Source organism: Apodemus sylvaticus, chromosome 10 (assembly GCF_947179515.1).
Source record: "Apodemus sylvaticus chromosome 10, mApoSyl1.1, whole genome shotgun sequence".
Classification (NCBI taxonomy): Eukaryota; Metazoa; Chordata; class Mammalia; order Rodentia; family Muridae; genus Apodemus; species Apodemus sylvaticus.
Genome location: NC_067481.1, coordinates 97541437 through 97556974, shown reverse-complemented (window position 1 = coordinate 97556974; position 15538 = coordinate 97541437). Strand labels below are relative to the sequence as shown.

Here is a 15538-nt window from a genome sequence, read left to right as displayed (position 1 = left end):
ATGCAGAAGGAGGAAGGCTATAAGGAGGAGCTGCTGGCAGCAGGCAGCCTGCTCCGGCAGGGCTCAGGGATTGCCTGCTAAGGGAGAAAGCCTAGGCACCTTTTCGCCAACAAAGTCCTGTGAAGGAACAAGTTCTTGGCTGATCCCACCAGGGACAGGCCTCAGAAGCGCTCACAGGCCTTCCTACGGGGACCTCTGGCTAAGCTTGATCCCGGAGGAAGTCGTGGGCGGGGGACAAGGGGCAACAGGGGAGGCAACGGGCACCCCCGGAGCTCAGATGACACAAGGACTGCTCCGGTTCACTAAGATTGCTGCGCCTTGTCAACAGCTATAATGGATGTCCCGGAAGGCAGTGTTAGGGCGCCATGGTCCCCAGACCCTTGGGCATAGGGATCCGCGTCTTCCCCGGAGTGGGCGCGGGCCTGGCGTAGCAGGAAGTAAGAGGGGGTGCCAGGCGGCAGGAGAGGTGGCCATGGGCGCGCGGGGCGAGACGTTGGTGCCACTGCTGGCGGCTGTGGCGGCGGCGGCGGCCTTACAGTCAACCTATTTGCAGGTGGAACCCGTGGATCCCCAGAAACCCGGTGAGCTGCTCCGGGGGTCCTGCTGTGGGACTGGGGACAGTGACAGGCAGATGGGGAAGAGAAGGTGAAGTGTCCTTTACTCTTCTCTCCTTCCACCCAGAACTGCAGGAACCCGGCCTATTGTCAGGTAAGGAGCTCAGAACGTGTTTCCTGCGTGCTGGGCCTGCGTCGGGGGTGCACTTCAAGTATTCCTCTCCTTTGCCCCAGGATAGAGAACTCAGCTCTGTTTGATAGTAACGCACCCCCTCCCCGCCGTGGGGGTGTTGGGGGCAGGTGCACACTGATCCCCGCAGACCCTCAGGAAGTCCCTCCCTTGCCTGGCCCCATGGCTTAAAAAGTGTCAGTGGGGGGTGGGAGGGGGAAAACCTCTGCTCTGCTCTGATCCTCCTCACAGGGCCCTGCGGCCACAGGACCATCCCTTCACGTATAGTGGGTGGCGATGATGCTGAGCTTGGCCGCTGGCCGTGGCAAGGGAGCCTGCGTGTTTGGGGTACCCACTTATGTGGCGCAACCTTGCTCAACCGCCGCTGGGTGCTTACGGCTGCCCACTGCTTCCAAAAGTGAGTCTGGACTCAGGCCGGGAGGAGGGGTGGGGAGGTTGGTAACCTGCGCCCTGAGGTTCACACCCGGGTAAGCATTTTAGTGCAGCCTCGGGAACAGCAGAGATGGGTTAAATCGGTAAGCTTGTACATTACTGCCCCTGGAGGAACCCTCTTCCAGTTCTTCTAGAAAGTTCTTTCAGGGCATTCTCATTCCCTTTGAGTGTTGTTGTTGTTGTTGTTGTTGTTTTGGTTTTGGTTTTGGTGTTTTTGAGACAGGGTTTCTCCGTGTAGCCCTGGCTGTCTGGGAACTCACTCTGTAGACCAGGCTGGCCTCGAACTCAGAAATCTGCCTGCCTCTGCCTCCCAAGCACTGGGATTAAAGGCGTGCGCCACCACCGCCCGGCCCCTTTGAGTGTTTTGACTGCTCTTTTTCCTTCCTCAAGCCCTTCCCAAACATCTCCACACTAGTTCCCACATTTGCGCGGCTCCCTGGGGGACTCCACAAGGGCTCCCCTAGGCTCCCCTTCTATCTTTAGGACTGCTCCAACAGATGACAGGGAGACTGGGGTAACCACTCTTTTGCTTCTTTACCCCCAGTGCCTACGGGCAAGGACTGTTCCCAGCCTGTCTGGGTGCTGTGGCCCCTATAGGAGGCTTTTTGGCCCATAAGGATGAACTCTTGTTAGCACTACAGAAGTAGCAGCTGTACTGTGTCACCTCAGAAAGGCCCAGCTGAGCTCAGGTGGCCTGAACTGCTCTCTCCTTCTTGGCAGGGACAATGACCCTTTCGATTGGACGGTCCAGTTTGGCGAGCTGACTGCCAGGCCATCTCTCTGGAACCTACAGGCCTATTCCAATCGTTACCAGATAGAAGATATTTTCCTGAGCCCCAAGTACATGGAGTCGTATCCCAATGACATAGCCCTGCTGAAGCTGTCATCTCCTGTCACCTACAGCAACTTCATCCAGCCCATCTGCCTCCTGAACTCCACATATAAGTTCGAGAACCGAACTGACTGCTGGGTGACCGGCTGGGGGGCTATTGGAGAGGATGAGAGTGAGACTGGGTACAGACGGGTCGGGGGAGGGGCGCTGCCCTAGCCTTCCACACTAGACCTCCCTCCCTGGGCTCTGAGGCCCTACGGAGCCCCTCTCGCTCACTCAACATTTTCTTGTTTATTTTCCTTACTTCTGCCTGCAAGAAGGACAGGAGCTCAGAAGTGCCAGGGAGGCCTGAAGGGGTGGGGACCTCAAAGGGCCCATAGGATGGCTGGCTTCCACAACATTGCCTTTATGATCTTCCCACTCCTCCTGTCTGCTCCATCCACCCAGAATTCCGACTGTGCACCCTCCTCCAGTTTTGACTCACCCCTAACATCCCTTTTGGGGGGGGGTCTAATCAAGCACCTGCCTGCAGCTCAGCAGGGACCCTTACACAAGGCCCCCACCCTCACCCCAAGAAGCACTGAGAAGTTTCCCTCTAGGTGCCCCAGGGCTCACAGCCCTAAGCCTGGGGCGTGTTCTTTGTGCCTGGAGTGACCCTGCTCAGTTCTCTCTGACCTGGTCCATCTCTGCAATGTCCCCTAACAAGAGTAGTCGTAGTAGATTCAGCTCCTTCCCGCAGGTCAGGTGCTTGGCACTGCTGCAGGCTTGGGGACCCGGGTGCATCAAGGCAGCAGCATACTTTTTTTTAAACTTCATTTTATTATGTTTTTTTTAATGTATGTGAGTGTTTTGCCTGCAGGCATGTGTCTCAGATCCCCTAGAGCTTGAGTTATAGACAGTCGTACGCTGCCATCCCGGGGCTGGAAATTGAACCTGGATCCTTTAGAACCAGCGCCCCAGGCCAAGAGTGTAGTTTTAAGAAAGGGGTTTAAAGTATTCGATTGGATTTGTATGTGTGTGAGCATGCCTCAGTGATGTGCACGTATGTACAGAGGACAGAAGAGGGCGTGGGATGCCCAGGAGCTAAAGTTAGAGGTGTTCGTGAGCCTCTCAGTTATGCTGGGATCCTAACTCGTCCTCATGATCGAGAAAGTGCTCTTAACTTCTGAGCCATCTCTCCAGCCTCCCTTAGAGGGAGTGCATCTATTTATTTTGTTTTAAAGGGGGAAGGGGCAGGCAATTGTGGCACACGCCTTTAATCCTAACTCTCAGGAGGCAGAGGCAGGCTGATCTCTGTGAGTTCGAGGCCAGCCTGGTCTACAGAGTGAATTTCAGGACAGCCAGGAACCCTGGCTTGAAAAAAAAAAAAACCAAAACAACAAAAATGCAAGTATGTTTGTGGGCTTGAGTGTATGTATGTATGTATGTATGTATGTATGTATGTATGTATGTATGTATACCACATGCATAAAATACTGGCAGAGGCCAGTAGATGGCTTCGGCTCCCCTGGAACTGGGACTACAGGCGGTTGTGAGCCCCCTGTGGTTTACTGGGAACTGAACCCACAGTCTCTGAAAAGGCTGTCAGTGCTTTTCACTGCTGAGCCATCTCTCCAGCCCTATGTTTTGTGTGTGATGGGGGTGCAATCGATGGCCCATGTGTGAGAGTTGGTCCCCTCCTTTTACCATGGGGGGCTTGGGGATCAAAATTAGACCTGAAGGCAATGGCCGTCACCCACTGAGCCATCTCGCCTGTGCAGTTTTACGGCTACTTTATAGCTGAGGACATTGAGAGCTGTATGGAAAATGTCCAAGGTCCCAGAACTAGTAGTAAAAGGAGGTGAGGCCAGGTTCCAAGGCTCAGACAGTATAAGGGAGGTTCCCAAGGCCGTGCAGCTGGAACTGGCAGGGAGAAGAGAGAACTCAATGGTCAGCCTGCCTGTTTGGTAGGAGACATCTCCTTCTCCTAGAGGGCTGAGTCTGGGACCATCCCAGGCCCACTTTGCTGCCCAGGCTCCCGTGTAGACTGGATGGGCGTGGTGGTGGGGGCTGCCTCCTTGAGTCCCGGCTTCAGTCCTAGTCTTGGTGCACACGAGGCAGGTAGCACACCTCTGGTGTGAATATACTGCTGTTCACTCTGGAGCTGGGGGAACATTTTCTTTGCTGTGTGCTAGCTGGGACACTTTGAACAAGACGCTTGGCTGAACTGTGCCCCCTTTTTCCTCTTCTGTTAAGTAGGTAACAACAATCTTGGTGGCTTGGTAGAGCACTTCTGAGATCTGAGATCTCAGAGGACAGGAAACAGTCATTGTGGTTCCTGTCATCCTCTGCGTAGCTGACAATGCCTGAAGCCTCTACTTAGGGATCCAGCGACAATGTGGGCTCACACCAGGAGCTGACAGTTCCCTAGTGCATGCTACTAATGGGGTTCTCCCCCAGAACTGTCCTTTAAATCAATGTATCCTGATACAGTTGTATTCTAGGGCTGTTATAGGGCTCCTGGTTCAGGCCTAAGGACATCCCAGAAGGGAAGGGCACCATAGAGCTGTTTTCCCTGGTCCCTGGATGGCTCTGCAGGGAGCTTGGCTCCTCACATCCTCTTCAGCTCCTTCCCCTGTACATAATTTGGTTGCCAGCTCCGCAGCGACTTCCTGTGTGTTGCACATCCGGCCTCAGTGGGTGGGTGGCATTGGCGACACCTCCATCCACTGAGTCCTGTGATGCTGTTGTTCTCCTATGACGTTAGCATGGGACTGCAACTGGGAGCCACTGACAGCGATGTCTCAGGCACAGTGGGTGCCCCAGGACACCCCTGTCCCCACACCCTGTCCACTCCTTCTGGGAGAGGAGGAACCAGGGGTCTGTCTCTCTGTCTTCCATCCCCCACACAGGTCTGGCACTTCCCAACACCCTCCAGGAAGTGCAGGTAGCTATCATCAACAGCACCATGTGTAACCATATGTACAAAAAGCCAGACTTCCGCAAGAACATCTGGGGAGACATGGTTTGCGCTGGCACGCCCGAAGGTGGCAAGGACGCCTGCTTTGTAAGTGCCACCTCACACCACCATGCTCTTCTGGGCCCAGCCACCATCCGTAGCTCCAAATTCCACCCAGAAGAGGTTTCATACAGAACCTCATTTCATCTCGGGATCTAGACCATAGCCCCACTTTGCAGATGAAGAAACTGAGGGCCCACTGCTGTCAGGGCAAGGAGTAGGATACTCACCAGTCTGCCAGCGCCACGGCACTCCCTTCTCCCCCAGCCTGTCTCCTGGTCCCACTTGTCACCCTCCAGGCCAGGCTTACCCTTGCTGCTCCTCAGGGTGACTCAGGAGGACCCTTGGTCTGCGACCAGGATGCGGTGTGGTATCAGGTTGGAGTTGTGAGCTGGGGAATAGGCTGTGGTCGGCCCAATCGCCCTGGAGTCTATACCAACATCAGCCATCACTACAGCTGGATCCGGTCCACCATGATCCGCAATGGGATACTCAGGCCTGACCCAGCGCCCCCGCTGCTGTCTCTTACTCTGGCCTGGGCTTCTTCTCTGCTGAGGCCTGCCTGAGCCCACGTGTGTAAAGCAGGCCACCTGTGGGCTTAGGGCGTGTTTCTTTTGTATCATGCTTGCTAATAAACATGTTGATATTTTCCTACCTTTCTTTGAACTTGGATGGCCTCTGGTGGAGGCCTCTCCATTTCTCTCAGTCCAAGACCTCTATCTAATGCCTACAATCTCGACCTACCTGCATTAGCCAAGTTTTGGTTGCAAACAGTAGCATCCTCTCTGTTTAATGCAATTATAAAAAAAAAAATCACTATTTGTGGCTGGCTGTGGTGGCATGCACCTGTAACTCCAGAACACGGGAGACTGAGGCAGGAGGATCATGCATCTTCTACATAGACCAGCACCCAGGAGAGAGTGGTTGTGTTCCCTGCTCCTAACAGCACAGGCTGGATTCCCTCAGTACACCGAACGGGAGCTCCACAACCACATGGTGGCTCACAGGCATCTGTAATGGGATCTCAAGCCCTCTTCTGTCACGCATGCACATAGAACAAAATACATAATACATAAATAATTTTAAAAAATGGCGGAAGGGGGCTGGGGAAACGGCTCAGTAAGTCTTCCTGTTTTCTTTTTGAGACATGTTCTGAGGTGTTCTGGTCACCTCTCCTTCCTGGTCCTGGAAACACAGCACCCACAAACCCCATCTTTTGTTGATGAGGGACCAGTACATAGTGTGCTTGGCACTGCACCAACACAGGATGCACCCCCAGACTCCTCCGGACTGGATCATGCCTCACAGCACTGGAACTGATGCTCTGGGGGGTAAAGTGTGTGACCCAGTCCCATGGGCAAAGTCCCGAAGTCCACCTCCTGTTCTGAACTGCAGTGTCTAAGAACTGAGGGAGATGGAAGGTGACAGGATGGACATGAACTGAAGTCTCCAGCACATTCTAGGAGGTTCTCTGCTAAGTAACCTCGCTCTGACACTCAACCATCCATGTTTAAGCAGGACCTGAGGTCATGGGAAAAGCCAAATTCCCTGCTGTGTGACCTTATAGAGTAGCCTCCTGCACCTCCATCCTTGACCATCAGGGGGCAGCCGTGGTCCTGGCTTATTTACATCCTCCAGCTAATCTCTGGAAAAGTTGGTGAGGGCACAGGGGCTAAGAGGAAAAGGGACATCAGTGGGTGCGAATGTCGGTGGTGAGCCGGGGATGTGGATGGATGTGTTAACTAGAACAGGGCTTTGTAACTTTCTGCACTCTTGATTATTTTTCCCTGAAGAGGGTGGTGTTTGTTTGTTGTTTTAAAGAGATCTATCCTGTAAGTTTTAATTACATGTATGTATGTGTCCCCATGTGGGGTTACGTACATCGGAGGGCAATTGTGTGCAGAAGCCAGAAGAAGGTGCTGGATCTCCAGGGCCTGGAGTCAGAGACACCCACAGGGAGTTAGGTACTACCATCTGATGGAAGTCCTGGGAACTGAACTTCCTTGGCTAGGAGAACAGTGGTGCTCTTCACCACCACCAGGCTATCTAGTCAGTCTCTCACTGGAGAAATGTTTATGGGACCCATAATATGAGTATGTAAAATAAGCATACAAATGTATTGATAACAGATCACAAAGAACCTTATTTTAAAACATTTATTTGGTATATGCATGTTTTACCATTTAGAATTATTTATTCAATGTGTGTATGTGTGTGCCTGTGTGGGCTTTTGGGGAGGTCAAAAGGAGGTGTCAGGGGCTGGAGAGATGGCTCAGTGGCTAAGAGCACTGACTGCTCTTCTGGAGGTCCTGAGTTCAAATCCCAGCAACCACATGGTGGCTCACAACCATCTGTAATGGAATCCGATGCCCTCTTCTGCAGTGCCTGAAGACAGTTACAGTGTACTTACATATAATAAATAAATAGATAAGTAAATCTTTTTTTCAAAAAAGGAGGTGTCAGATCCTTTGCAGCTTGTGAGGCACTGTGCTTGTGAGACACTGATGTGTGTGCTGGGGACAGAACTCTGACCCTCCTCTGAAAGAGCAGCAAGAATTCCAGCCCACTTTCACCATTTAAACTTTTTGTATTTGTGTATTATGTATTTTATTGTGTATGAGTGTCCTGTTTGCATATATGCCTGCATACCAGAAGAGGGCATCAGATCTCATTACAGATGGCTGTGAGCCACCATGTGGTTGCTGGGGGTTGAACTCAGGACCTCTGGAAGAGCAGCACAACGGCTGAGCCACCTCTCCAGCCCTTTCGCCATTTGTTAAATGAATACAAATCTGTGTGCTAGTTCAGACACTTATCTCTCCACAATCCAAAGATATAACTCCCGGATACCTAACATGCTAAAGAGTGACACGGGAACTATTAAGTCTTGTTTCCTCTAATTAAATGATCACACTTCTGTAAGAGCAGAGCACACCGCGAGCACAGCAATGGCCGCCGCAGTTAGCAGCACACGATCGGCCTGGATCTGAACCCGGGCACTTCAGGCAGCTTTTGTTGGCTTTGTGTGGCATCGTGGTGCATGCAGGACCCAAAGCACATTGTGTGTTTAGACCTGAGGCTGCAGTGACGTCCCAGGATACAACACAGACAAGGGCCACCAGAAGCACCTTACCTTCATTATGAATTTCATTGTTCAGTCATCACACTCTCTTTTACAGGGAGAACCCCCACTCTCACACTCAGTTCTGAGACACCCACTGTTTGGCAAGCTTTGAGCTAGGTGTTTGGATGTGCTAAACACTGCCCCACACTGTCCCTTTGTTCCCAGCTGCCTGCGAGTGATCCTGGGCCATTTGGGGGAAAGGAGTTGAGTTTAGGGACTTGTCCTGAGGATTGGCGACCCAGTTGGGGTGGAAAAGATTAGAAGAAATATGTCAGAACCTACAATCTTGTCTCCAAGCACCTGCACCTCCTGAACTGCTGGAGCACTGTCTTCAGAACTTGTCTTACCCTCAGCTGGCTTCAACACTGCACTTCCCCACGCAGGGGTGGAGGTGGGCCTGGGCCGTCTCCTTTAACTCAGCTCTGACCCAGATGTGCTCTTCTATCTCATATTTGGAACTGGTCAGAGGATAGCTTGTAGGAATCAGTGCCTTCCTCCTCTCATGTGGGTCCTGGGGGTAGAACTCAGGCTGGCAGCACGGCTATTCGCTGAACCATCTCACAGACCCAGATGGAATTTTAATTATGTTAATGATGAGGCAACGTGTGTGATTGGCACCTTGGTTTTCTAATACAGTGTTTTAAAGAGTTTTCTGGGTCAGAGTGTAGCAAAAAATGCTTATCACAGAGAGAGGCACCTGGTTGGAATCTTGGCGAAGGTTGCTCAGTTTTTAGGTAATATAGAAATAACTTGCCTTCCCAGGCCTGGCTGCTTCTTAGTGTCTTTTCCTGTCAGCGTCGACGTGAGTCCATGGACAAGGATAGCCTCTGTCCCTCACGGTACAGACGTGCCATTTTGGCTTCTGGTCCTTCGCCTTCCCCTCCCATCAGTCTCGCCTGGTCCTGTGGTGCCAGGGATCAGCTGGGGATGTGTGGAGGAGCCAGCTTCCTCCTTGGCCCCAGAAATCACACCCAAGACCAGAGCCAGGGACCCAAGACCTAGCCTCCCGGTGAAGATAGAAGCTTCCTGTAGTTGGCTGGCACTGGGCCGTGGCTATGGCTCGGAGCGGGTTGCAGAGGGAGACCCAGTTATCCAGAGGAGCCTTTTCTAGCCCTGTATCAGGAGAGGAGGGAGACCAGAGCCTTGTGTTATAACCACCTCCTACCATACGGACTCACAGGCCAAGGCCCCCCTCTGTTGAAGGAGAAGACCTCATTGTTCCACCCTTGGCACAGTGCAGCCTGGGTTGTGCCCAGGGCAGTTGATAAATGCCCAGTAAATTCCCCTTTTGGGGAGTCCTGATCCTGAGGGACAAAAGACCTGTGTTGAGCATTCCTTAGGGTAGGCTCAGGGCCAGCTCTGTCACTGAGGGCTTACAGAGAAAGACTCTCTGGAGATTGGAATCCCCTGACCCATACCTGTGGCTGTGAGGACTATATCTGTTCAGTGTGGGTGTAGCTGGGTGAGTGTATATTTCCATGTGTAGGTGTATGAATGTGTGATAGCCATTACTACATAGCAGCGCCACGGAAACGTTCCCTAGGTGTGCAGCTAGGCACGCCCCACAGTGCCCTCAGGCCAGGCTAGCCACAGTCTATCCTTCTACCTTACCCTCCACTCAAGGGGCACTTCCTTCAGCCTCAGCCAGCGGGCCCCTCCTTTTGGCATTTGAAGTGACAATAAGCCCACAAAAGTGCCCTTGGGCTGGGTTGGGACAGAACACAAGCCCCCTTTGTGTTCCCTTCCAGGCCCCTAGCTCCAACGGTGTGTCTGCCAAGAGCTCAGGCCCTTCCGCCTCCACTCACCTCCCCAGGGATCCTCCTGGGCCATCAGGAGGGGATCTGCTGCCCTGCTGCCAGCAGAGCTTCGAGCCTTCTCCGCTGTGTCTGCAGGGCTGGGAGGGCGAGTGAAGTGGGTGCTTGCCTCCGAAGCATTCATCAGTGGAGCTTGACAGTCCAAGGGTCTCCACAGGGAGACAGTGCAGTCAGTACTCAGACCCAAGTGCAGGTATTCGGGTCAGAGAGCCTCTTCCTAGCCCCCATTAAAGACAGCTACGGAAGAGAACTCCCTGCACTCTATTTTGTCCAGCCAACCAGGGGTCAAGCTGTAATTACTCCAGAGTAAGGAGTCCACACAGGGTCAGCAGACTGTGTGAGAGAGCAGATACCACCGATGTCTGCTTTATGAACCGGAAGCAGTGCCGACAGCAGACAAGGGCCCTCTGACTCTACACCTTGGGACAAGGAAAGCATAAGGACTACAGAAATCTTTTCTTTTCTTTTCTTTTCTTTTCTTTTCTTTTCTTTTCTTTTCTTTTCTTTTCTTTTCTTTTTTCTGGCAGTCTTTAGTAGTGTGGGCAGTGCAGGTAGTGCAGGTTTTTAATCCCACACTGGGGAGGCAGAGGCAGACAGATGTCTGGGAGTAGGAGGCTAGCCTGGTCCATATAGTGAGTTCTAGGTCAGTCAGGGCTACATAGTAAGGCCCTGTATTCAAAAAGGGAAAGATTTATTTTTAATTACGTGTGTGCACATGCATGCATGTGTGTGTGTGTCTGAGGGGCCTGGGGGGCTATATTCATGTGAGTATAGGTGTCCTCGGAAGCCAGAAGATGGTGCTAATCTCCAGGAGCTGGAACTGTAAGTGGCGTGAGCCAACAGATGTGGTTGCTGGGAACCGAATCTGGTCCTCCGTAAGAGCAGTCCATGTTCTCAGCCGCTGAGGCACTGATCATTCCAACCCTAAAAATTGTCATGAGGCACAAAACGTTTTTCTGCCTTTTAATGTTTTTGATGATGGTAACACATGAAAAGCGCTCTCAGCTCAGAAACACACAGCAGGCCAGTGTGGCTTTTGAGTCTCTAGCTTTCCCACGCCTCATATAGGTATTAGTAGCTCTTGGCTCAGAAAATGGAGGTCCCTCCCAATTGTAGCCCCTCCCCCACTGCCATTCCCATGGGACCCGAGTCTCTAGTTCCTGGCAAGGCCACATGTTTTGCAACCCTTTGTAACACACGAGAGCACCGAGGCACATTGACTTGTTCTCAATCCATTCAGCAAGGACGGAGGCAGTGCACGGAGAGTCACGCTCCTTCTCTTGACCCTCATTCACCTCAGTGCTCCAGAGCCGGGGCTCACCATGGTGGTGGCCTTCTGTTACCCAAGACACATGCATCTGTTAATTCTAGGCTTTTGTCCTTTCTATTGAATGACCTTGACCTGCACAGCAAAGACATCTGGTACTTAGGTGAAAAATCTCTGTGGATTCTCACAGCAACGCTGAGGGTGCATTCTGTGATTTTCCAGGTATAATAGATGAAAGGCTCAAAGCACAGCAGGGACCCAGTTCATCCATCACATCCCTCATCAAGCAGGGCTTTGCATCAAGTCTGGCTTCCATACCACAACAGCACTCATGAGCGGCTACCGTTTCCAGAGACCCTGAGGCTAGCCTTCCTAAAACTGCTCTCTACCTCAGATGGGGCACCAAATGGCCCATCATTATCATTCTCTGTCCCATCTTGCCAGACCATTCCAACGGGTGCTTTTTGGTCACCAATGTGAAGTCTTGATAAATATGTCTTCCTGTTCCTTTCATGGGTCTTCCTTCAAGAAGGGGCTGAGCAGGGGCATAGAGGATAGACAGAGGGAAGTATATCAGACAGAGGGAGGCTACCCAGGACTGAAGCCTTGGAGAATATCAACACCCAGATAAAGAAGAGGCTCTTGGGATTTGAGGAGGGAATAAGGAGATGGCTCCATTGGTAAAACATTTGCCATCAAGCAATAAGGGCCTGAGTTTGATTCCTAGCACCCACGTCAAAAGGTTGGGTGTAGCAGTGTGTGCTTGTAATACTAGCAGTGCAGGGAAACGGGGAGACAGGAGACCCTTGGAGCCTGCTAGCAAGCCAGTCCCACTGAATCAGTGGGCTCTAGGCTAGTGAGAGATGGTCTCAAAAAGATAGGGATACAGGGCCGGAGAGGTGGCTCAGCGACATGGACACTGGCTGCTCCTCCACAGGACATGGACTCCCAGCACCAACACAGCTGTCTGTAACTCCAGCTCCAGAGGAGCTGATGCCTCCTTCTGGCCTCCACAGCACCAGGTATAAAAGCAGTGCACAGACCCATATGCAGGCAAAACACCCGTATATACATTTTTTAAAATTAAAAAAAAAAAAAAGAAAATTCCAGGTGTGGAAAACCAGACCTTTAGTCACAGCCTTTGGGAATCAGAGGTAGATCTCTATGAATCTGAGGTAAATCTAGTCTATGTAGCAAGGTCCTGGCCAGTCAGGGTCAAAGAAAGAGGAAGAAGAGGAGGAGGAAGAGGAGAAGGAAGAGGAGAAGGAGGAAGACATTTGCTGTCCATCAACATGTGCACACACATTCATGAATCCCCAACTCCACATGCACATACACACATGCACATACACACATGCACATACACAGTAACAGAGAGGGAAAGGTCCTTATATAGCTCAGTAGTAGAGCACTTGCCAAATGTATTGGTGGTCTGGGTTCAATCCCCAGTAATACACACACACATACACACACACACACACACACACACACACACACACACACACACACACACACACTACACTCACGTACATCTCAGACTGGTCCTGGGTGCTGCCAGGTGGGTTGGACAAGAGAGTTTCCTCTCTACCTTTTATCATGGCTCCTGTCATGTCTTTGGTCTCTTTCTCCATCTTATGACCTCTGAGTCCCTTCCCATCTGAGTCCCTTTCCATCCTTGCCATAGCTAAATTCACCACAGGAGAGAGACCACCACAGAGAGTCGAGTGACTGGTCACACAACTATTATCAAAATGCCTCTTGTTTCTTCTTTAAGCAAGTTAGAAGGAGGGAGACTTTTCTCTGGGGTCGGCAGGGCTTGCAGAGGCTCTGGGAAGTGTGCCAGACTGAGGACCTGCCTAGGTCCCTCAAGAAGAGGCCCTGGGCCTGCTCTGGAGTGTTTCTGAGATTAGCACCTATGCCACTCAGAGGGTTGAAATCTGCCAGGCTGAGCTGGGGAAGGGCTCTCAGCAAGCTTCTCCAACTTCTAAAGTCAAGTTCTGACCAGGTGCCCGTGAGAGAGAGCCCAGAGGTAACAATGGAAATAAATGCCTGTCACTGTCACCAGCCCTGTTGACGTAGGCTGCAGTGCCAAGTCGGCAAACACAGTGTGTCCGGGAGCCTCCCCAGATGGCTTTGAGAACTCCCCCAGGAAGAGACCCCCCACCAGCTCCTTCCTGTCTCTCTGGTGGCCTGTGGCTCCTTCCTTCTGGACAGGGGCCCAAGAGGCTCCAGGAGCATAAAAGGGGAGGGGAAAGAGGCCCAGACACAAGACACCCAAGGGGAATTCTCTCAGCCAGGTAAGGCGTGTGGCTCCCAAGGGTGGGCATGGCAAAATGCAGCTAGTTCCCTGTCTAGGAGTTGGGGGGTCTTTGCTCTTTCCCTCAGACTTTGAGATGTTCCAGCTGGAGGCCATGCTGCCCTTACTGATTCTTGCCTTCTTGGGGACCCCCGCCGTTTTGACACAAAGTAAGTCAAGTCTGAAGTCTGCCTCTCTCTCATGAAGAGAGAGAGAGAGAGAGAGATGAAGTGGCCACTTATCTCTCTCAACCCAGGAGACATGGGGACTACTCCCAGTCAACCCAGGAGACATGGGGACTACTCCCAGTCAACCCAGGAGACATGGGGACTACTCCCAGTCAACCCAGGAGACATGGGGACTACTCCCAGCCTTTGCCATAGACTAAATATTGTCACAGGGCTATCCTTCCTGGCTTCAAGGGTGGGACGACAGATCCTCCACACGGCTGAGTGGGTTTCCTCCCTTTGGGGTTTTTATCCACACAGCTTATCACGGCTCACAAACTGGAAAACATTTCTGCACCAGCGCACCTGAAGGAAAAAATGTAACAGGAATTCGGGCATTTCTTAGGGGTGATGTGATAACTGCGTAAGTAGGATCGGGGTCATGGCCCCTACCCCTGGGTCCCAGTTCTTCTGATGGCTTCAGGAATCCACGTAAACGGTCCATTTATAATCTCCCCATGGAATCCTCATCTGACTTCCAATGGCTCATTAAAGTCACAGAGTCACAGAGCTACCAGCCAGATCTTTGGCTTGTCCCTGTCCCCAGCCACCTCTTCTGCACACAGGCCTGTCCTGACGGAACACATTTGTAAATCTCTGCTGTTGCTTCTTGGGTTGATCAAAGAAGGATGGAGTCCCTTCTGCTTACTGAGGTCAACCTTGGAAGGCCCCTCAAACCCCAAACTTGATAGCAAAATCTAGTCTGTCAGGTTAGTGTCTAAAGAGGTGGGGGTCAGAGGAGATTCATTAGCGGTAAGATATGTTGGAAGCAGAAAACCCAAAGCCACTCCTTTGATAGCGGTGTGCGTGTGTGTGTGTGTGGGGGGGTGTGGGTGTGTGGGTGTGTGTGGGGTGGGGTGTGGGGTGTGGGGTGGGGGTGTGGGGGGTGGGGTAACCCTGCTTGAGGCCTGGACTGGGAATCTGCTTTGTACACCAGACACATAAGAAATGGAGAGGGAAGAGCCAGAAAATCTGAGGAGAATGTGTGAACAGGGAAGAGAAAACTCTGGAACAATGTCAAAAAAAGGTCCCAGCGTGGCCAGGGTCAGCACCCCCTGATAGTTGCTGCTTTTTGAAAGGACCCAATGAGCAGCTTCCCAAGGCCTTCTCTGCCTGTGAGGGCGACTGTGCTCATGAGGGACTGAGCCCCCTCATACTGAGCAGTGATCAGCAGGCCACAGTAATTGAGAGTGGGGTTTTCTTTTTTAGTCTCGAGAAGCCAAAAGAGAGGGGGAGAGGTGCCAAGGACCCAGGAAGGTGGGTCATACACTGTCTGGATGAGTGTTCAAAACTTTTCCTCTTTCCTAGCATTCAGCTTAGATACAGTGGCGAAAGCAATTGGGATGAACGGCATGGTGCTTCTGGTGGGAATCCAGTGACAGTTACCCTGAATACGGAGGAGAAGATCATTGGGATCTCCGGGACAAACTCTGCCTATATTTATCAAATAATCATTATAACTGACCAGCCTCGGGAGTTGATGTTGGGGAATCGCAGGGGTACATCTGACTACACTGACTACCCTACAGATCCCAGCCACATGTTCAAGGGCATCTGTGCCTTCTATGTGCCAGGTGGACTAAGGGGTATAAGGATTTTGTGGGGAGATGCAAACAGTACATGTGCGCAGTAAGGCGTATGGCCACTCAAACCCAAGTGGCTCTGTGTCAGGTACTTCCAAACCAAGCCCACCAATAAACACAACATCTGCATGAACCGTGTGTCCATGTGCAATCCTTGGGTCCGAGATGGTTCTGTGATCCGCAATGAAGGGTGGGTAGAAGTAGATCTGGCAAGGATTTGG

The 15538-nt window shown here is 51.9% G+C and overlaps 1 protein-coding gene across 1 annotated transcript; it reads left to right on the top strand.

The window, feature by feature from the left end:
* The first annotated feature begins 442 nt into the window (after positions 1–442).
* Positions 443–5572, top strand: LOC127695142 (testisin). Its single transcript, XM_052197060.1, has 6 exons — positions 443–581; positions 682–708; positions 976–1141; positions 1897–2180; positions 4900–5054; positions 5333–5572. The coding sequence occupies exons 1-6, from the start codon at positions 473–475 to the stop codon at positions 5570–5572; spliced, it is 981 nt and encodes a 326-aa protein (XP_052053020.1). The 5' UTR covers positions 443–472.
* Positions 5573–15538: the final 9966 nt, after the last annotated feature.